Source organism: Chrysochloris asiatica, unplaced genomic scaffold (assembly GCF_000296735.1).
Source record: "Chrysochloris asiatica unplaced genomic scaffold, ChrAsi1.0 scaffold00107, whole genome shotgun sequence".
Taxonomy (NCBI): domain Eukaryota; kingdom Metazoa; phylum Chordata; class Mammalia; order Afrosoricida; family Chrysochloridae; genus Chrysochloris; species Chrysochloris asiatica.
Window position 1 is genome coordinate 3238122 of NW_006408625.1, and position 21842 is coordinate 3259963.

The window sequence follows — 21842 nt, forward strand, 5'->3', positions numbered from 1 at the left end:
GAGAGGGCGATAAAGGCACAAAGTGACTGGCTTACAAGTTTTCAAGAGAGAGTATAATTTAAGGGTGTACAGAGGACGATAGAGTCCCCACTGAATAGTTTTCATCTTGTCTAGATGGGTCTGGTGAAAAGAGGTGGGGATATGATTTTTATAATTTAATAGTGAGTAATTGTTATTGTAACTAATTGCAACTGTCACAATTGTAAAGGTAGAAATTTTGTAACAAAAATGGGGAAGTAGTTAATCTTACAGTCCAGAAACATAAAGGGAGATGAGCACAAGCAGAATGTGGGACCCTATCCAGAGAAGCAGTGACACCCGAGATGGAGGCAGAGATGGGGACATGGAAAGAGGGAGCAGCTGAGGACTCTAGATTCATGGAAAGAGAGGGACTGAGAGCTGGCGGCCAGTAGACAGGCTTGCAGAATGTAGAATGTTAAATTATTATATGTGCCTGAGTGTTAAAAAAAAAAAAAAAAAGGGCTGGGGGCAGGGCTAAATGAATAGAGAGATGGTACTGGAGGGGATTATCATCATTGTAATGAAAAAAAGTATATATAAAAAACAAACAAACAAAAAAGAAAGTAAGCCTTCGTTTTTCTTTTTTGAGGCTCTTCCTTCCTCTCTATGGTAGGATACTGGGGCCCATATGCTGCTGGAATTGTGAAAAACTTTTAACCCACAAGAAATTCCAGCTTGATGAAGATAAATCTGTTTCCTGGAAGCACCTCCCAGGGATCTGTATAAGTCTGGGGAATTAGGATCTGCTCCAAGGTAATGAGAGGGGTGGCCTGGGGGCTCTTCTTGTCCTGAAGCAAAAGTAATTTCCTGTCCTCTCGATTCCACCCATGCAACTTGCTCCGACCTGCTGTGGTAGCAACTTCTAGCTGGAGCCGATAAGTGCTGGATTACTCCCTGAGCAACAAGATGGGCCAAACCGGTCAGGTCTCCCTGGAAAAAGCAGAAATAAATCAAACCCCAGCCCCTACTTAAGATCTGATGAAATTCTCCATTTCCGCTCCAAATTGAATTCCTCATGAAGGGTTGGAGCAGCTCCTAAGAGTAATGAAGGCAGCCCTTCCTCCAATCGCAGCCTGTTTCCCATTAGCAGACACAGCATTCTAATCTGGGTGGATAGGTGGCTTAAGGACTGGTTTTGAGAAAGTGCTTCCAGAGCAGACGTGGTATTTCTGATCTTGAAGGGCTAGGCAGCTGACATGCAATAATACCACTTGGCCTTTGTCAAGGAGGTCACTGTGCAGGTGATTTCCCAGGAAAGGATAAGAACACACATCCTACCCTACCTTCCTTGGACTACTTGTAGCAAAAGATCATTTTTTACTGAGAATGCAAGCAAGAGGGCTGGTGAACGTTGAGAGAGAAAGCTGAAAACATTGCTTTCCTGCTCCCCTGTTATGTGGGAGAATGGTAAACTGTGATAAAGAGACCAAAAAAAAAATTTTTTTTAAATTGGAGATGTCATTGAAGAGATTCCCTTCCATCCTCTGAAATGATGATGAACCAACAATTTGGAATTGGTAGAGGCAGTTGACACAGGTCCTTCCAGGGGGGAAAAGAATAAAAGTCCTGCTTTGATTAAATGGGTCTTGTCTGTGTGGAGAGCCACCACCAGCAGGCTGATTCAGACCACGATTAAGGTTCTGAGAAGTTGGCGGGGTGTGAGGAGCCAGAGTGAGATGTATAAATCAAGGTTAAGGTTGTTGTTAAGTGATGTGGAGTCGGTTCCAACTCATAGCGACCCTGTATAAGGTTTCCAAGGAGTGACTGGTGGGTTTGAACTGCCGACCTTGTGGTCAACAGTCTCATGCTTACCCTACAGCGTCACAAATTAGGAGCAGAAAATTCCAAAAACTCAGTCTGTTTTGAAGGTGGACATGAGGTAAGTGATAATGTTGGTGAAAGACTATTTTATGCTATTCCTTGCAGTGAACTTAAGAGCAAGGTTTTATTTTCTTTACTCATTGTTGAAGGAAAACAATTTAAATACAAAGATAAGATGCTTAGAAATTCTACTTAACCCAAGAAATTCTGGTGGCACTGAGAGTTAATGCACTGGGCTGCAAGTTTCGCTTGAACTGCAAGGTCTCGTTGATCCAAACTTACCAGCTGCTCCTCGGAAGCCTATTCATGCTCACTATAAGTCAGAAGCAACTTGATGATACTTAACCATAACAAAAGGGTCAAAGGAGGGAAGCACATTCTCCTTGAAAGAAAATTTTATTGGCCCTTTTATGTCAGAATCTTGTTTAAGAAAAAAATGTTTTTAAAACTTTGAGAAAGGTTATCATAAAACTCTTACTCAATGTTTTTAATTTAGTTTAAAGAAAGAAGTTAGAGGGAAAAATAAAGAAGAAGGAATTTGTTTCCGTCATAGGGAAATAAAGTCCCAAATAGAATGTTGAATCCGTGATAGTAAGTCCTAACTTTAGAGGGCAAAGCTGACTGTCGGATCTGACTGTAGAATCTGGTTTCAACTGGAAAATTGGTTCTCCAGGAGAAAGGCATGCTTTCCACTGGTACTAGGACCATGGTTACGTTGTTAGATGTATTTTCTTCCAAACCAGGAGCATGTTTAAGCTTCCATCTTTCTCAAGCAACAGTTGTTTAGTTCCATGAAGTCGGTTGCAACTCACAGCAACCCTGTGTAGGGTTTCTGAGGAACTGCTGGTAGGTTTAAACCGCTGACCTTTTGGTTAACAGTCCAGTGCTTATCCTATATCCCAGGACCCCAGTGGGAAATACAGTTATCCTTCGCCTAGGAAGAAAGTGGTTATTGTTGATAAGTACCATCGAGTTGGTTCCGACTCATAGCAATAGGGTTTCTAGGGCTTTTTAAAAAACTCTCTGAGACAGTGGAAAGCCTCATCTTTCTCCTGTAGAGTGGCTGGTGGGCTTGAACTACTGACTTGTGGTTCTCAGTTCAGTGCTTATCGTACAATGCCACACGAGGAGTCTCACAATGTTCTGATTCACCAAGGCTGAGGGATGGTATCTCCAAGCACCTACAGATGGTAAGGGGAATCTGCTGGCGTCATCATAGGCTGCTCAAGGGAGAAACACTAAAGGGCAGGAAAATGAAATAATGACATCACCTCTCACCCCGGCCACATACACACCCAGACAACTACTCTACTGCATTCCTTCAGGCCCATGCAGACTTTTTTATTTGTGTAAGTGGGCCTTGGATGGGACATAAAAGCGGCCAGGCCACTCTGGACCATGGAGGCTTTTCTTAATGGCAGTGTTGCATCCATTTCCTCGTCATCAGCTTGTATAGTCTTGTTGGGTCAGCGAGACTTTCTTTATGTGACAACTTGTGCACCATCTGGCTGGCTGGCTGGAGGACCCTTCCAGTGCAGCCTTGTCTTTGAGTCTGTTTATAAGGCCTAAAGTTACTTGTGTTTTGTTTTAACCAAAAGGGTGAACTGCTGCCAGCAATATGTCTGGAATGTTATGTACTGGGTGCATTTCTGTGGCTTTTCTCTATAGTGCTACACATGCCAGAGCAAGGGGTCATTTACCAGAATGCCAGGCTGCTCTGTTTGTCTTCTCAACAGGGGCAACTTTCTTAGGACCTGGATCTTATTAACACCTGTGCCTCTCAGTCTCCTTCCCTGCTACTTTGTTGTTTTGTATTTATCTTTTTGACAGTCTGTTAATGCACTCAACTAATGTTAGCAGAAGGAGCCCTGGTGGTGCAACAGTTAAGCACTCGACTGCTCACCAAAAGGTCAGTGGTTCAAACCCACCAGCCGCTTAGAGGGGGAAAAGATATTGTTAGATGCCATCAAGTCAGTTTCTTACTCATAGTGACTCTGTGCATAACAGAGCAAAACATTGCCCAGTCATGCACCCTCCTTACAGTTGTTGCTACGATTGAGTCCATTGTTGCTGCCACTGTGCCAATTCATCTCATTGAGGGGCTTCCTCTTTTTTGCTGAACCTCCACTTTACCAAGCATGATGCCCTTCTCCAGGGACTGAACCCTCCTGGTAACATGTCCAAAGTATGAGAGACAAAGTCTGGCCATCCTGGTTTCTAAAGAGCATTCTGGCTGCACTGCCTCCAACACAGATTCCTCAGATTTGTTTGTTCTTCTGGCAGTCCATAGTACTTTTAACATTCTCCTCCAGCACCATAATTCAAATGTATCAATTCTTCTATGGCCTTTCTTTTTCATTGTCCAATGAGTTGCTACGCGTTGAAACTGACTCAGTGGCACACAACATCAACAGTGTTGGCAGTTGTCGCACCAAACCCTCCTGTCCTAACCCTCCTCCCCAAACTACAGAATACAAAGCCACATGCTAGCCAGTCAACTCACGATGGCCCATGTGTGTCAGAGTAGAACTGTGGGTTGTCAATGGCCAGTTTGGGGGAAGTAGATCACTAGGCCTTTTACTCCAAGATGCTTGTAGGTGAACACAAACCTCCACTCTGGTTAACAGCCACCATGTTCACCATCTGCACCAGCCAGGGACTCCCCTGAATGCTCCAACTCTACCTGTACTTTCTGAGAATTCTGATGGACTCTCCCAGCATCCGGGGAAACGTTTCCATTTGCGTGTGTGCCCTGTTATTATTCCACATGAAAGCTCTCAATTTTGGCACAGAAGGCACCCGCCTTTCAGTGGCGCTCTCTGAGCTGAACGGAGATGTTGTGCAAGGTGGGGTTTTCTCAGATGGTGGCCTCATGGGCAGAAGAAAAATCTGCAAGCAGTCTTAGCTTTTGCAGATGTGATACGATAGCAAACAAATGGCTTGGAAGGAAGGAGCCAGTGTATACAGTTTCTTGATTAGAAAGGGTTCACAGTTGTTTTGTTCAATTGTTGGAAGAGAGTTTTTTGTGTTTTTTTTTTTTTTTCCATTTGGGAGACTGTAAACAAGTCCTGGATAAACTGTGAGTGCTGAAGGTGGAATCACCAGACGTATTCTGTTTGCCTCTTCTTTCTTCAGCCTCCCTTCCCCACAGTTCATCTCTGCAATTGTAATCATGGTATTTGGGGTTTTAAAACAAGGTATTGAAAATGAGATTAGCTAAATCTGCTAGACTGGTGCCAGCCCTGGGGCCGTTTGCACACCTGGGTGGGTTAACGCCAGGCCTTCTCTCTCGCTCTTGTTCTCTCAGCATGATTTTGTTATGTCTGCGAACGGGTGAGTGCCTTACAGGAAGGGGAGAATACCATTCAGTATCTTCACCCTCTGAAGACTTGGTTTTTATCTGGTTCTCTTGGAAACCTTACCCATCCCTGGCTCTGTTGGTTTGGCGACTCGGTGACTAAGCCCAGTAGGAAATGGAAAATGTTTGGTTTCATACTTTCTGGCGTTTCCTGTCCATCTGCATGACTTCTCCATTTGATTTTAAGCTGCTTGGATTTTTGGCTGAAGGGTCTTCTTTGATCACTCCCTTGACAGTCTGGACTTCACATTCTCACACCTGCCCTTTCTGTACAACCCAAGTTTCAGAGTAAATGCTTTCATGGGCCTTGTACTTTTTTTTTTTGCTATAAAACTTCAGGCAGGTTACTTATTACAGGTAACAGCTATTTGATGACAGGGACAACTGCTTGGCAGAAACGGCCACTTGAACCTCTGCCAGAAACATAAACTGCCACTTTCTTTATTTCTACAAGCACCTAAGCTGTAAGCCTATGGGTCAAGATCTAACACGCACACGATAATAACAGGCTTGTCTAGCTAAGAAAGCCGCCCACTGGGATAGTCTTGAAGGCAGGCTCTAACAAGACTCCATGTGTTCTGTCCCCCATTATCCACAGCCCACACCTCATCTTCCTCTCTCAGAGCACCTTGACGGGAAGTAACCACCTTTGTGGGACCCGGCTTTGCCATGAAATTGCTCATGCCTGGTTTGGCCTAGCCATTGGAGCCCGAGACTGGACAGAGGAGTGGCTGAGTGAGGGGTTCGCCACTTACCTGGAAGACATATTTTGGGCTGAAGCACAGCAGGTAGGTTTAAGGTGACCCAAAGTATTCCATTACCTGGTATCAGAGTCTATCCACATTCATTCAGTCAGTCAACAGATAATGTACCGAGTCGAGTGGTGCAACCAGTCTGTTAACTGAAAAGCTGGAGGTTCAAGTCCACCTAGAGGCACCTTGGAAGAAAGGCTTGGTGATGTAATTTCAGAAAGTCAGTCATTGAACACCCAATGGGATACCGTTCTGCTCTGACACACATGGGGTCATCATCACTCAGAGTCCATTTGACAGTAGCTGGTTGATTGGTTTTGAGTTACTAAAGAGATAACAGCCTGGACAAGGGAAGCAAGTCTTCGCTCCCTGTGGGGTTCTCAACCTAGAGAGGGTAACAAGAGTAGACAAGTAAACAAATGAATCTGTAATGTATCAGGCTGGGATGAGGACTATGAAGAAAATGGAGCTTGAGGAGAGTGTGATGCAAGAAGTAGTTAGACCACACCTTCTGATAAGGGGCCCTTTGAGCAGAGACATGAGTGAAAGGTCAGACTATACGCTCTCCTTTGTGGTGATGGCCATGGTGACGTTGACCATGGTTTTGTTTTTAAACGATGAGATTAAAATCTAAATCAGGAGTCATAGTCCCTGATGTCTACTGGCAACTAATGAATAAAGAATGAAGCAGTGTTACAGATTTGAGGATAGCCAGGCCCCTGTCCTACAGAAGGGAAGACTCGGTATAGCTTGGCCTTCTAGTTTTGAAGGGACACTATCAATCTAGATGATTATGTGAAATTTACTCTTTTTAAAAACACTGCACAAACTAAATACATCCAGAGGCCTGACTTGGTCAGCACCCTCAAAGTTTGCAGCATCTGCTTTAAAGAATTGGTCACCAGTTCGGCTGAGGATATTGAAGCAAAGCTGCTCATGTCCTAGTTCCAAATAATTGGGTTGTTTCTTTTTACTATGATCATCAGTCCTTACACATTAAAAACTATTGGGCATTTTTCAAAATTTGCATTTTGTTCCTTCTGTCTGTTGAAATCCTATTATTTTCAGTAACTAACCCAAGGTTATCTTCTCTGCATAGCCTGGACGGATCACCACCCTCAGAAATTAACACTTTTCTCCTATACGCGCGCTGACACTTCACCATGTTTGATGGTTATCTCTTTTTTCTCAGTTTTTCTTCTTGCTTCCACTTTGTGGTTTTCTTAGCCTCATGACTAGACTAGAGGGTAGGCACGAAATACTGGCTTCCCTTTCTTAGTCTCCTCCTCTTACATTCCCACCCCCATGCACATAGTAGACTTTCAGTAAGGTCTAATGTAAACATGCATCTCTTACTAGCTCTTCCTTAAGGTGTTCCCATTATGAGACAATCAGATCTGTTCTAGTCTTGCAATTTGGAGCATACTACAGTCATTTGATAATGATATCTAGATCCTTTCTGATAGAAATACCATCATTTCAGTGTTCCTCCTCTCCTTGCCTCTTTATCTGTCTGCCTGGGCCCTTCCTGTCATGGCTGCCTCCACTAATAGGCCCAGGAAACTGGCCTGGCTGCACCTCACAGCCATACACCTCCTGGAAGTCCATTCTGTGCCAGGTCTGCAGGGAACAAAGAACAAAAGAGGCGTCATCTGTAAGAATAAGAAAAGCATACATGGAAAGAAGGGGAAAGTAATCAGAAAAGAGAGGGGAAGAGCAAATACTTGGGAGTTCAAAGGTGTGGCAGGCCAGGTTGGAGGGGATCCAGAAAGTCGGCAGGGAAAAGGTGAATCCTCCAATGGTTCTCTCTGTGAGGTATCTGCTTCCTTAACCTGGCACAGGGGATGACCCATCCCTCATTCTTCAAGGGGTATGTAATGACTCTCCAGTGTGTGAAAACCAAACGCCTCTAAGGCAAAATGGGTGTGCTGGACTCCAACACAGAATTTGGAAACAATTCCCAAAGCGCATCCTTAACTGAGCTGTTGCTGTCCGTGGTATTCTCAAACACGAGAGGAGCCCTCAATGGGCTGCCTCACTTGACCCTGGACTCTGCCAGTGAAGAGTGAAGAGGTCTGAGATCGTTGGTGGCAAGGTCTGTGTTCTGCAGCCCTGAGCTTTAGACCACTCAGTGAAGGGTTAGGAGTGTGGACTCACTGAACTAGAAGGAAGCTAGCGTGCAGCACAGGTCTAAACCCTTCAGGGTGCACTGTCTGCTGATAGCTGGCCCCTGCTGGCTTCTCAATCCTCTGCCTCCCTCCCCATGGTAGCTACTCCTGACCTGACCTTGTCTCCTGCCATTCCTCAACACACAGTCTTTTTGCAAACACTGAATGATGTGTTCATACCTTCCTTCTTCCTGAATTGCTTCCTCTCTGGCTGCCCAACCTGCCTTGTGGACAGCGTAGCCCCCACCTCCTCTTCCAGAAAGCATCCTGACTGCTCCTGGTGTGGGAGCCACCTCAGCTCTTCCTCCACCTGTCTCCCTCTGGGACTCCATGGTGGGAGGATGAATTATTACAGCACCACTTGTCCTCAAGGCAGCTCTGACTCGTGGCAATCCCATGTGGGGCAAAGTTGAACAGAACTCAGTAGGGTTTTCAGTAGCTGTGTTTCTGGAAAGGGACCATCACCAAGCCTTTCTTCTGAGGTATCTCTGGGTGGATTTGAACCACCAGTCTTCTGGTTAGCATTGTGTGAACTGTTTCCACCACTAAGGGACTCTGAATGAATCATTATCCCTAACCAAATCCACTGCTGTTGAGTAGATTCTGATCCATAGCAACCCTTAGCAGACAGAGCAGAACTGCTCCTGCAGGTTTCTGAGATTACACATCTTTCTGGGAGCAGACAGTCTCATCTCTCTGCTACAGAGCAAGTGGTGGGTTTAAACCACCCACCTGTGGTTAGCAGCCCAACACTTAGCCTACGTTAGCCTGCCGTGCCACCAGGGCTCCTTGAATGCATTATTGTTGTTGTTGGGTGCCATCGAGTCGACTCATAGCAGTAACCTTATGCAGAACAGAACAAAACACTGCCCAGTCCTGGGCCAACCTCACAATTGTTGCCATGCTTGAGCCCATTGATGCTGCCAGTCGGCCAATCCATCTTGCTGGGGGTCTTCCTCTTTCTTTCTAACCTTCCACCTTACCAAACATTATATCCTTCTCCACCCTCCTGAAAATATGTCTGAAGTATGAGAGATGAAGTTTGGTCATTCTGGCCTCCCAGGAGCACTCTGGCTGCACTTCTTCCAACACAGATCTGTTGGTTCTTTTGCCAACCCATGGCATTTTCAATGTTCTCCTCCAACATCATAACTCAAAAACATCAATTCTTGTACAGTCTTCCTTTTTCACTGTCCAGCTTTCACATGCATTTGAGGTTATTGAAAATACCATGGCTTGGGTCAGGTGCACCTTAGTCCTCAAGCTGACATCTTTGCTCTTGAACACTTTAAGTGGGTCTTGTGCAGCAGATTTGCCTAATGCAATACGTCATTTGATTTCTTGACTGCTGCTTCCATGAGTGTTGATAGTTGATCCAAGAAGAATGAAGTCCTTGACAACTTCAATCTTTTCTCTGTTGATAGGAATGTTGTTTATTGGTACAGTGGTGAGGAGTTTCGTTTTCTTTACATTGAGATGCAATCCATACTGAAGGCTGTGCTCTTTGAATGCATTATTAGATACCCTTAATTTCTCGAGTCTGTGGGACATGCTGGCATATACTGGATCTTTTTCCTCCACAGTGGGTACTCTGCTGCCCTTCCTTAAGGTCTGGCCTAGTGACTAAGTCAGTGACAGCAGCTGATCCTGAGCTGTGGGGTCTCCAGAGCCGGCCCTTCCCCTAACTGAGCACATAAGTACAGCCAGTAAACGCTTTCTAGTTCTATGCAGCAGATTCATCTGGGTTTCATTAGCAGGCCCCACTATAAACAGTTCTTAACAAAATTGAGGGCTGGGAAGAATGGGAGGGAAATGGAGGGGACCTTCCCCACCCTGCACAAAGAAAGACAAAGAAGGGAAGGGCTGCATGGAATCAAAGTATAAACTGTCCCCTGGGGAGTCAGGGAGGCCAGGTGTGTGAGCATGGGAGGGCCCCAGGGCTGTACACCAAATGTGGAACCAGAGACTCCTAGGCCACTGGCTTTTTCTGGTGGGGAAGCTGACAATGTCACCCCTGCCTTGAAACAAAGAGGACCATGACACCAGGCTTCTTTGACTGTGTTTTTTGTTTGTGTGTGTTTGTATGACTGTCTGTCTTTGACGGAGCAGCTGGCCCCTGGTGAGGCCCAGGAACGGCAGACGCTGCGTGCTTGCCTGCGCTGGCACCGCCTCCAGGACGAGGTGCAGAACTCGGCGGAAGAGATGCAGGTGCTAAGGTAGAGCATCATTCTCACCCTCAGCCTTCCATTCTACCTCCCTTGGCTCTTTCCCCCAGCAACTCTGCCAGGCCATCTGAGGAAGTCCACTGTGTTTCCTTTCTAAGTTGAATTGCATGGTGGCTCATCCTCCCAGTGATATGATTATTTTGTTTTGAATCTTCCAGGGTGTGGATTTGGATATGCCTTCTGACATTTCCCCCTCCACCCACATATCTCTATTCAGAAAAAAACAGCAGGAGGACATTTCCTGGACCCACTTGTGTGAAGCTGTAATAGTCACTTCACTTGGTGGGTATAGAGATATGAAAGGTTGGGGTTTGGAAGCCTGGAAGAGAGTAACCCTTTAAAGCAAGGGGGGAAAACTCTAGGAAAAATCTTGATTCCTAAGTGCTCAGTAGTAACAGATGTTTGTGTCAGTGGGCCTTTTGTTTGGGATGTAGCCCAGCAGGAAGCAGCTCCTGCTCGCTCCTGTTCCCTAGGAGGTTTCTACTCCAGCTCCTGCAATTAAAATTTGGGGTTTTTTTTTCTTTGACTGTGCCTTCCACATTTTCAGGATGACTTTGCGCCATATATTTCACTCTCTGCTCTTCCCATTGCCTCCATTGCTCATGTTGGCTGTCCTCACTCGTGGGGACCCCATGATTGGCTGTGGGTCAGACCTTGTGATCCAATAAGGTTCATTGGTAGATTTTCAGAAGTAGATTGCCAGGTTTTTTTCCCTACTCCTTCTGGAAACTCCACTGAAATCGTAACAACACAGCAACCTCCACTGACAGACTACATCTGAGGTGTTGAGGTGTTGGGAATTGAACCTGGTGGTGGAGGTGTGCCATGGAGTCACTTCTGACTCCTAGTAACCCAGTATAGCATTTCTGAGTTTGTAAATCTTTATGGGAGCAGAAAGCCTCATCTTTCTCCAGTGGAGTAAGTTCGAACTGCTGACCTTGTGGTCACCAACTCAACTCGTAATCCACTATGTTACCAGAGCTCCTAGGTCTCCTATATTGTCGTTATTGTTAAATGTCGTCGGTTGGTTATGACTCCTGTTGGCCCTGTGTAGGGCTTCCAAGGAGAGGCTGGCAGGGTTGAACCACAGACCCTGAAGTTAGCAGTCTAGTGCTTATCCAACAGCGTCACACCAGGTCTCCTGTATAAAAGGAGAGAATTCTACCTTTATACACCACTGCCTTCCCCTTCACTGTCCCAAGAGTTACTGATCTGAACCCAAGACACTGAGGTTGCCCTGTCACCACTACAGTCTAGTGTACTGACCAGCACTCAAGCAGGTTGGGGCAGCGGGTGAGCCATCCAGAGCCATCCAGAGGCCCCTTCTCTTTTTCCCACTTCGCATGGCCAGGTTACCCTCCAGGCAGAAGCACCCCCACTCCTCATGACTGCTGACTGACCTCAGGGAGGCTGTCCATTGGCTGTGTGCCCCGCTGCTGGATGAGGGTGTAAGAGCCCCACTCTTCCCACAGAGAGGTCCTGAGTTTGCACGATAGACTGGTCATCCAGTCTGACTCACCCATTGTTCGGGAGACAAGCGGCTAGGGCAGTGGGAAGCGGCGGGCCGGGGGCCAGGAGCCCGGAATTCCCAACCCAGCCCTGTTGTTCATGCTTCTGTTCTGTCAGCAAATGTTTACTGGGCTCCAGCATGGTGCCAGGCAGGACAGCTGTGCAGAAGACTGATGGACGAGGTCCCTGCTCTCAAGGGGCTTCTACACAGCTCAGTAGGGAGGGGGAAGGACCTGTGGAGGAGGGCTTGTGATAGTGACGGGACTGGGGAGGCCGAGAAGGAGCCTGGTGGAGGGAGAAACACCAGGGCCCTGAGACAGGAAAGGATCTGCCATGCTTTTTTGTTGTGGTTAAGTGCCGTCAAGTCAGTTCTGACTCATAGCGACCCTGTAGAGGGTTTCCAAGGAGCAGCTGGTAGATTTGAACTGCTGACCTTGTAGTTAGCATTCCAGTGCTTATCCTATGCTTTAGGGACAGAAAAAAGGGTAGAAGGAAGGCGTCACTGAGAGGCGAGCAGGAGCCAGGTTGGCAAGCCTTATCCTGAAGTGGGATGAAAGTGAGTGCTTCAGCAGGTAAGACCGTGATCTGTCTTGTGAGTCCTGGTATTGCGCTGCAGGCTAAGCACTGGACTGTCAACCACAAGGTCAGCTGTTCAAACCCACCAGCCACTCCTCAGAAGCCCTCTACAGGGTCGCTTTGAGTTGGCCACACACAGCAATGACAAGTCTAGCCACTGTAGGCAGCAGAAGGGAACAAGGAAGAAGTTAGAATGTTGCAGGAGTCCACGTAACAAGGCCTGGAAGGGCAGCAACCAAAGCAAGGAGCTGACCAGTATGAGACAGATTTTGGCGGTAGAATTGACAGGTCTTTACTAGGGAAAGCGAGTCTAGGGAAAGAGAGCGTGTCCAGAATGACTTCTAGGTTTTTTACTTGAGCAACAGGGCAGATGGGAATGCTTTTTATTGAGACAGAAAAGACTGTGGGACAAGCAGACTTTGAAGGGAGAAATAAAGATTTCCGTTTTGCATGTGTTCCGTTTTGCATGTGTTCATCACTGCTGCGGAGTCGGCTCTAACTTATGGCGATCCCATGCACAACAGAAGGAAATGTTGCCCGTTCTGTGCTACCTTCACGATCGCTGGTATGCTCAGAGCCCATTGTTGTGGCCACTGTGTGTTTTGATTTCCTTCCAATCTAGGGGCCTCATCTTCCAGCACTACATCAACTAGTGTTCTGTTGTGATCTGTGGGATTTCCATTGGCTGATTTTCAGAAGTCCTTTCTCCCTCATCTGTCTTAGCCTGGAAGCTCTGCTGAAACCTGTGTACCATGGGTGACCCTGCTGGTATTGGAAATACAGATGGCATTGCTTCCAGCCTTATGTTGTTGCTGTTGTTGCTAAGTATTATCAAGTTGGTTCTGCCTCATAGCAATCCTGTATAGAGTTCCCAAGGAGCAGCTGTTGGGTTTGAACCACTGACCTGTGGTTAGCAGTCCAGTGCTTATCCTACAGGGCCACACCAGGACTCCTCCAACCTTATAGCACCATGCAAGCTTCCACTGTAGGACAAACTGACAGATGAGATGGTGAGATGCCAAATAGATATTCAACATTGAGAGTTGTGTAGGATCTACAAGTCAGGTGCCTAATAGAGTGTTTAGAACATTCAGCCTATAAATATGAAATTATGAGCATATTGGAATCACCAAAGGTGTGGGGGAGCAAAAGGAGAGGTTGGGAAGACAGTGAGGAGCCAGCAAAGGAATCTGGGAAAGTCAGTGTGTGGTTTGGGCAGTCAGTGCACATGTGATGTCATGGAGCTGTGGTCAGCCCGGCCTTTGATGGTCAAGAGCTTCCCTTTGTGTGTGAAAGTAGAGAGAAAGGATACAGTATTTTTAGGTCTTTGTGCTAGAAGGTTTGTTTTGGCATTTGGTTTTCTTTGTCCTATTATTCAGAAATTGTACTTGCCTAAATTTAGGCTAACTATAAAATGACTTTTGAAAGACTTATTCTCCCACAATATGGAAAACACTGTTATCAGATGCCTTTATAATGAGGAAGAAATGATTCTGAACCTATGCCAAATTATATAGTCTTGGTTTGGCTTACTCTTGTTGCTTAGAATTCTCCCTTAAGTGGACATAGAAAACCTGGAAATTACTGGAAGTGAAAGGAAGAGCAAGAATAATAAAAATTTGTTCTTAAAATTTTTGAGTTTGTTTTACTGTACAAAAAAGACCTTGAGAAAAAAGTCTGTCAAAATGATACAGTGGGAAAAAAGTCTGTCAAAATGATACAGTACTCAGAGAGGCTTTCTTTTTGTTGTTGTTGTTTTCTCTAAGCTACTGCATGGTCTTAAGATGATGGACCAAGAATGATTTTAAAGTCTTGGTTTGTGTTTTGATGTGTGGCTCTGTGTTGATGGAAGCAGTGGAAATGTTACTCAGTCTTATCCATCTTCATGGACTCGTGGTGTAGTGCTGTAGGATCAGCACTGGACCACTAACCACAAGGTCAGTGGTTCAAGCCCACCAGCCACTCCTCAGAAACCCTATACAGGCTCGCTATGAGTTGGAACCAACTCTACAGCACTCAACAGCAACAATCCATTTTCATAGACGCTTTCCACTTGGCTGTCCACTTCCTTTTCCTAAAATACTTCCCTCTCTTCTCAGTCTCTTCTACCTTACTGGCCAGTCCTTCCCTGCCTTTTTTCTTGGCTATTTTCTTGCTTACATGACTCAAAAAAAAAAAAAAGCCTTTTCTTGCTTACATGACTCAAAGCTCAAAAAGGCAAAACACTGTGCTCTACATAATACAGCTAATAAAAAACAGAGCAGGCTTTAAATTCAAGGATTAAAATGATCCTCTTTTCCCCACATAATATCACTGCCTTCAATGAACTCAAAAGAGCGTTTGGTTGCATTAAAATAATAATAATAGTAGTAGTACAGGTATCTTTAGCTTTCAAAGGACATGAAGGTCAGAGTAAGGAAGAATCCTTGGGTGATAACAACAAGTGCTGATGAGGATGTGAAGAAATTGGAAATCTCACCCGTGGCTGCTGGTGGTGATGATGTGCCGTGGAGTCGATTCTGACTCATAGCAACCCTGTACAGGGTTACCAAGGCTGTAAATCTTTACGGGAACAGAAAGCCTCATCTTTTTCCAGCAGAACAGCTGGTAGTTTCGAACTGCTGACCTTGCGGTTCACAGCCCGATTCATAACCACTACACTACCAGAGCTCCTTAGGGCTACCTTATGACCCTAGCGCAGTGGTTACGAATCAGGCTGCAAATCTTAAGGTCAGCAGTTCGAAATTACTAGCCACTCTGTGGGAGAAAGATGAGGCTTTCTGCTCCCTTAAAGATTTACAGCCTCGGAAACCCTGTACAGGGTCGTTATGGGTCGGAACCGACTCTACAGCACATAACAACAACAACCTAAGATAAACGAAGGCAGGAACACAAATAGATGTTTGTATACCAGTGTTCATTTGCAGCACAATGGCCAAACGGTGGAAACAAGCCAAGTGCCCATTAACAGATGAATTGATAAACAAAATATGATATATCCATGCACTGTATTATTCAATCACATAGGGAAATGAAGTTCTGATACATGTTACAACATCATCCTTAAAGTGTGCTGCATGAAATAAGTTACTTACAAAAGGACATATATTCTATGATTCCACTTATATGGAATAACCTGAATATGCAAGTGCATAGAGCTCAGTGTCCTTCAGGGGTTTGGGAGTGGGAGAGAGAATTGGGAGGGAGCTGCTGAAGACATACAGAGTGTTTGTGAAGAGTGATAAAAACATTTGGAAACAGAGAGCGGTTATTGGTAAGTTACGCAAAATGGTGAATATAGTTAATGTTGCTGAATTGTATACAGTAAAAATGGCTGAAATGTTTTATTCCATATATTTCACTACAACAAAAAAACTTAATGATTTTTTTTTTAGACAGTGATAATAGGTTTTATTATGCCAGTTTATTGCACTAATATTTTCCGTATGGTCTGAATCTATAAACTTACTCACATTTTAAACCTATTCATTACCACTTGTGGAAATGTTTTTTTCAAATCTTCCACTTTATAATTTTTCCAAATACAGTTATTCTATAGATTATTCTGTTTTCCAGGTTTATAGCTTAGGTCAACATTGCTTACATTTTGGTGTGCAAGTTTCAACTAGGAAGCTTATTAGAAATAATAGAACCTGAGTCTTACTTACGGACATTCTAATTCAAAAGACCCCAGGCACCTGGATTTTTCATAAATTCCATGTGAACTCCTCCTGTAAGAATATGAGAACCTTTGGGCTAGGGGCATCATATACCTCTTGACTTACCCTTCTTTTTGGAAGCCATTTCCTATTTGCTTTCTTTTGTTTTTGTTATTTTCAGTTTTTATTGTGAATTGAGTGATAGTTTCCATGGGAGAACATCAGTTTTACACTCATCATTTCATTGCAATGATTACAATTTCTTTGTGCCTCATCAGTCAACAGTATTTGCTTCTGTTCCCTCTGAGGTTTTTTTGTTTTGTTTTGTTTTGTTTTGGGGGGTGTACACAAAAACACTCAGGAATATATAATCATTTAAACAACCAAAGGGCCCATTCTGCAGCTCTGCCTCCTGGCCGCCAGCACACAGCCTTTAATGATATATTTTTTTAAAGTATCCCTGGAGTAAGCATCTTTATCTGCTAACACATGACAAAATATGTCTGATTGTTTTTAAAGATATTGGGAATAAAGAGTGCTCAGCGTTGTGCAGATTAATACCGGAGTATTAACAAAGCGAGAAGAGCAAATAGACAATTTTGTTGGGCTCCAACTCACTATTTTCAGTGATTCCTAAGAACTCTTTTCCATTGATGCCGTCTGCACATTCCCGTGTCTAGACTGGCTTTGTTGTAAGTTCCTGTCCTTCTCTGCTTCCCTGGCTGAGGAGCCTCTGATGGGGCTGCAAACTCCTGTTGTTGTTAGGTACTCTTGAGTCAGTTCCACTCATCGTGACCCTGTGCAGGGCAGTCTCTGCAGCATGGCAATTTACTTGGTTGTTGTTTTTTTTCAGATCCTTAGGGTCACATTACTGACTCCAAGACTTTCCTCATTTGTTAATTATTAAAGATGACTTTTCCATCTACAAGACCCCAGTGACTCTGTCCTGTTCTCCGTTGCCGCTCCACCCGCCCTGGGCAGAACTCTCCACTAGGCTTGATTTTATTGTGCTTCCACTCTATCCTGCCTGGCCACCACGGCCCCGGTCCCGTGCTCTCTTGTCACCCACGCTTGCCTGAATGGAACAGTGCAGCAGTCACCGCTCTTGCCAAAGAAGATGCTGGCGCTCGTGAAAGCCTCCGATGCCTCTTGTCTCGAGGGTCCAGCTTGATTCCGGCATCTTCTTTCTAAGTGCTTTCAGTTAGTGGAGTCTGACAGGCCCCACGGGATTGAAGAGCTACAGCAGCAAGGTCAGAAGAAATCTCTGTTGGTTTTTATTGTTTGTGATTTATTATCTCTTCCCCTTTCTTCTGGATTCATTGTTAAAGTCAAGCTCATGCAGAGAAAAAAACGTAAAATCTATCATGCTAAAGAGGTGCTGACAAGCAGAGTCTGACTGGGCTCTTTTTCCTAGTTGCTGCCGCTACAGCTGACACGATTCTAGATAAATGTAGACATCTCACTCTGCCTTCCAAATCACCAGTGCCTTACCCGTTGGTAACAAAGACATCCCCCTCAAAAGGCCAAGGTTTGTAACTCTATCCGCAGTCAAAACAAAAGGGGCACACACGCCGTGAATGTTCTACAGGCCTGCGTGCTGCTGAAGCACTGCATTCCAGCTAAGATATGAAGACTTTTTTCCATTGAAAGTGTACATGGAAATTCCTTTTTATGATAGATGGACTATTTTATCCCTGAAGTTTTTCTCGAAAATGCCAGGTCTAATCCTTGAAGACTATAACAGTCTTTTCACACCAAGGTGTAGGAACACATGCATTCACAGCCTGCCTCCCAGAGGAGCTCACCTCCTGGGAGGGCCCCTTGTTGAGGCCACGTGCTCTATTCCTATCCCAGAGGTTCACTTTGGCCCCTGCTGCTCCTCTTCTTGATGGCTGAAAGTGACCACAAGTCCTTATTTCAGTCTCAACCAGTCCCTCAGAGCTACTCAGAAATCCTGTCACTCTTCCTTGGTCAGCACCTTCACATTGTTTTTTGTCAGTGTTTATTGCAAACCTTCTCATTCTTCCCTTCCTTCCCTTGCCTGTCCTATTCCACTGGGAAAAGAGGCCATCAGCCATAGTTCTCAGTTTGGTTCTATAAATGTATCTCCATTCGTATCTCTACCACCTGTCTCTCAGTTTGTCATATTGTGGCAGCCAGCTTGCTGGAAGCTATGCTACCAGGATTTCAAATACCAACAGTACTACCCATGGTAGACAGTTTTCAGCAAGAGTAAAAAGGTCACCTACTTCCAAAACTTAACCACTGAAAATCCTATGGCTCATGACAGAATATTGTCTGATATAGTGCTGGAAGATGTTGTTGTTAAGTACTGCCAAGTCGGTTCCAACTCACAGCGCCCCCGTGTAGGGTTTCTAAGGTGTGGCTGGTGTGTTTGAACTGCCGACCTTGTACTTCAAACTGACCTTGTGGTCCATATCCTTAAGGGTCACAGTACTGACTCCAAACTTGTTCTCATGTGTTAATTATTAAAGTTGCCTTTCCATCTATAAGACCCCAGCGGCTCTCTCCCGTTCTCTGTTGCTTCTCCACCCACCCTGTACTTGGAGTCTTCATGAGTTGGAACCACTCAATGACAATCAATAAACAATAACAAATGGACCCTTACCTGTCAGAAGCTCAGTGCAAACCTGTCTGTATTCACGTGGCCCCCAACGAAATTCTAGTTGTAGAGGAGGAGCTGCAAAATGAGAATGCCTTCACTCAGATGCCAGAATTTATAGGGTCCAAGTAAAATGAACATGAGCTGTTACCGCCTGCTGGTGAGGAGGAAGGAGGGAGGAACCCTACATAGAGCGAGGAGGAGGGTCTACAGACGTGGGTTTGTTCTGTACTGTCAGGGAGGCTCAGCAGTTCCCTCGGGGGTTCAAACAGGTATAACAACGTTATTGTTGTTAGGTGCCACTGAGTCAGTTCCAAGTCATAGTGGCCCTATGCACAACGAAACGAAGAACGGCCCAGGTCCTGCACCATACTCACAATTGTTGTTATGTTTGAGCCCACTGCTGCTGCCACTGTGCTAATCCATCATGTTAGGGACTCTTCCTCTTTTTCGCTGACCCTCCACTTTACTAAGCATGATGGCCTTCTCCAGGGTCTGGTCCTGGAGTATGAGTCATAGAGTATGAGAGATGAAATCTTACCATCCTGGCTTCTAAGGAGCATTCTGGCTGTCCTTCTTCTAAACAGATTTGTTTGTTCTTTTGGCAGTCCATAATACTTTTAATATTCTTCCCCAACACTAGGGACTCAGATTAGAATGAATGTCCAGTCACCTTAGTTTGCCAGAAAAGTCCACGGTGCCCTGTCTTTTATGGGGATAATTGGATGGAGTGTTGTTGCTTATTGTGAAGAGCAAGCAGTCCTTTTGAATTATCTTGATGGAAGGCAATCGCATCCTTGTATTCTAGATACAGCATTTTTATGTGCATTAAAATTGCCACATGTGTACCTTCTTTGTTTTCAATATAAAACCTATAGTCTTCAACTCATTCTGCAAATGAAGCAATTGAAGAGTCCATGACTTGTGTCAGGCACACCTTAGTCATCAAAATGATATCTTTGCTTTTTCAGGTCATTGGTTGGAGAGATTTCACTTCCCAGGTATTTCCAGTTGTGCGTCTACATGCAAAATGGACTTAGACATTCTGAAGCCACTCTCTGACAAAGAGTCACAGAGAGCCCACCAAGAGCTGGTGTGCACAAAAATGGCCCCAGGTAGTGTGGGCAGGACACAGGCACTGCCTGTCACAGCCCTATCTCTGCTGGTGGCTCCCAAGTATCCACCGCTAGCCCTGCTCGTTCTGGAAGATGAGCTGTGAGGGCTTTGCTACCTACTTAATATCTCTTCCTAGTTAACCTGCAGACATACAAACTGGCATTCCTTTCTCCTCACCCTCACCTATGTAGCTCCTATAGTGTTGTGTTCACGGCAGTACATGGGCAGTACACGATCATCCAAACTAGAAACCTGAGAACCATCCCTCTCCTTCACTCCATTACCAAGAACTGCTGCTTTTACCTCATATGTATTTCTTCAATCGGAGCCTTTCTTTCCATCGCTAATACCACTATATCTCCATTTAGAACATCATCATGTTTTGTTTGCAGTAATCCAACAGCCTCCAAAATGTGTTTTGCCCCCATACATCTATCTTCCTGTCACAGGTCACCATATGAGTCTGCCATATGCTGGCTTAAAACCTTCCTGAAGCTTCTCCTCGCTACAGTAAAAACTTCAGGCTCCTTAAGATGGTGTCCAAGTCCCCACATGACATGAGACTACCAGTCTCACCTCGTGCCAGGCTTTGCTGCACCCGCCAGCCACACCAAATAATTCATAATCCTGTTCTTTCTTAGCTGTCTTAATTTATTTTCCTGTTGTCTCTGTTGGGAATATGCCTCCCTGCTTTATAGCTACAAATCATTATAACTCAGCACAGATAATAACTGCTTTCCAAGAAGGTCCTGAAGCCTACCCTGACAAGATAAGCTTTCTCTGGGCCCCCGTAGTCTCGGGAACCTTCCTCTGGACCCCTTAAACTCTCTGGTTACACTCTATCCTTGTTCTTGCTACGTTATTTGATCATTATCTTTACACTTAGAATGAACCATATTAAATTGCCACTTTTGACCTGAAAAGATAGGAATTTCATATGGTCCTATCTAGTGCATCTGTCTCTTCTTGTCTATCCGCCTTTGAGGCTAGGCACTATGTCTTGTTCATATGTCTAGATCCACTACCTAGCACAGTTCTTGGCATTGAGTGAGCATTCCATTAATATTGAAGAAATGAATGTCGTATAAAATATGATCTCTGTTTGGAGTTGGCTGTTGTTGTTAAGTGCCGTTGAGTCGGTTCTAACTCAAAGCAACCCTGAATAGGGTTTCCGAGGAGGGGCTGGTGAGCTTGACCACCAACCTTGCCGTTCAAACTGACCTTGCAGTTATTTATGTATTATTTGGAGAGCTGAAATATTGGTCTTAGGTAATATGTAAACAATTCCTAGACTGCATCTTTGCAGCTCTAAGAACAAACGTTAATGTTGACAGACGTAGTCGAAAAGACCATTGGGCTGGTACGAGACTTGGACTTGTATTATAAGAAAGGATAGCATTGGCACTGGTGAAAAGGAAGAGATGCGGAACGCAACCAGCAAAGCCTAACAGACTTGATTGTGGAAATGGACAAGAAGGGTGAGGATGGGTTTACTGGAGAGGCCATCCACATGAAGAGCCTGTGAGCTTGAGAGTGGGAAAGGTAAGGACTAGCTCAGTAATGGAGTTACTTAGATGCAAAATTCAAGAGATTGCATGTGACCATCAGGACAGTGGGAGCTATTTTAAGTTCCAAGAATGACATAATGAAAATGGATTTCTGGGAAAATTACTCAGGCTTTGGGATAACAGATGATCAAAGACATAGAATCTAGAGGCCAGATGGAATTAGGTGGCTGTTTCAGGAATTCTTTGGTTGGCTTAAGGCTCTGACTGAGTGAGTTACTCACTTGGAATCATTCAGAACTGATTGAAATGTCAACAGAGCTTGAAAGAAAGCATCTAATAATGCAATTTAAAGTTATCCCTGATTGTAGATAAGGACTGACACATTAAAGGAGCTGGTTAAATCTGTGGGCTTAGAGAAACTTGTTTGCTATGACTTTGAAGACAATGAAAGTCAACAGATGTAGTTCCAATTCTGGCCAAGGCTTGGTTCATCTTGCCCTTTTAAA

At 44.8% G+C, this 21842-nt stretch overlaps 1 protein-coding gene across 2 annotated transcripts in view; it reads left to right on the forward strand.

Annotated features, from left to right (window-relative positions):
- The window catches only part of LOC102830995 (chromosome unknown open reading frame, human C9orf3), a 541746-nt gene that overhangs the window by 298528 nt on the left and 221376 nt on the right, over positions 1 to 21842 (forward strand). The window contains exons 5-6 of one of the 2 annotated variants that reach the window (XM_006867634.1): positions 5799 to 5988; positions 10230 to 10336. The exons of the other annotated variant lie outside the window; for it this stretch is intronic. Coding sequence (XP_006867696.1) covers positions 5799 to 5988; positions 10230 to 10336 — 297 coding nt within the window. The remainder of the gene's footprint in view (positions 1 to 5798; positions 5989 to 10229; positions 10337 to 21842) is intronic. 2 annotated transcript variants of the gene reach the window in all.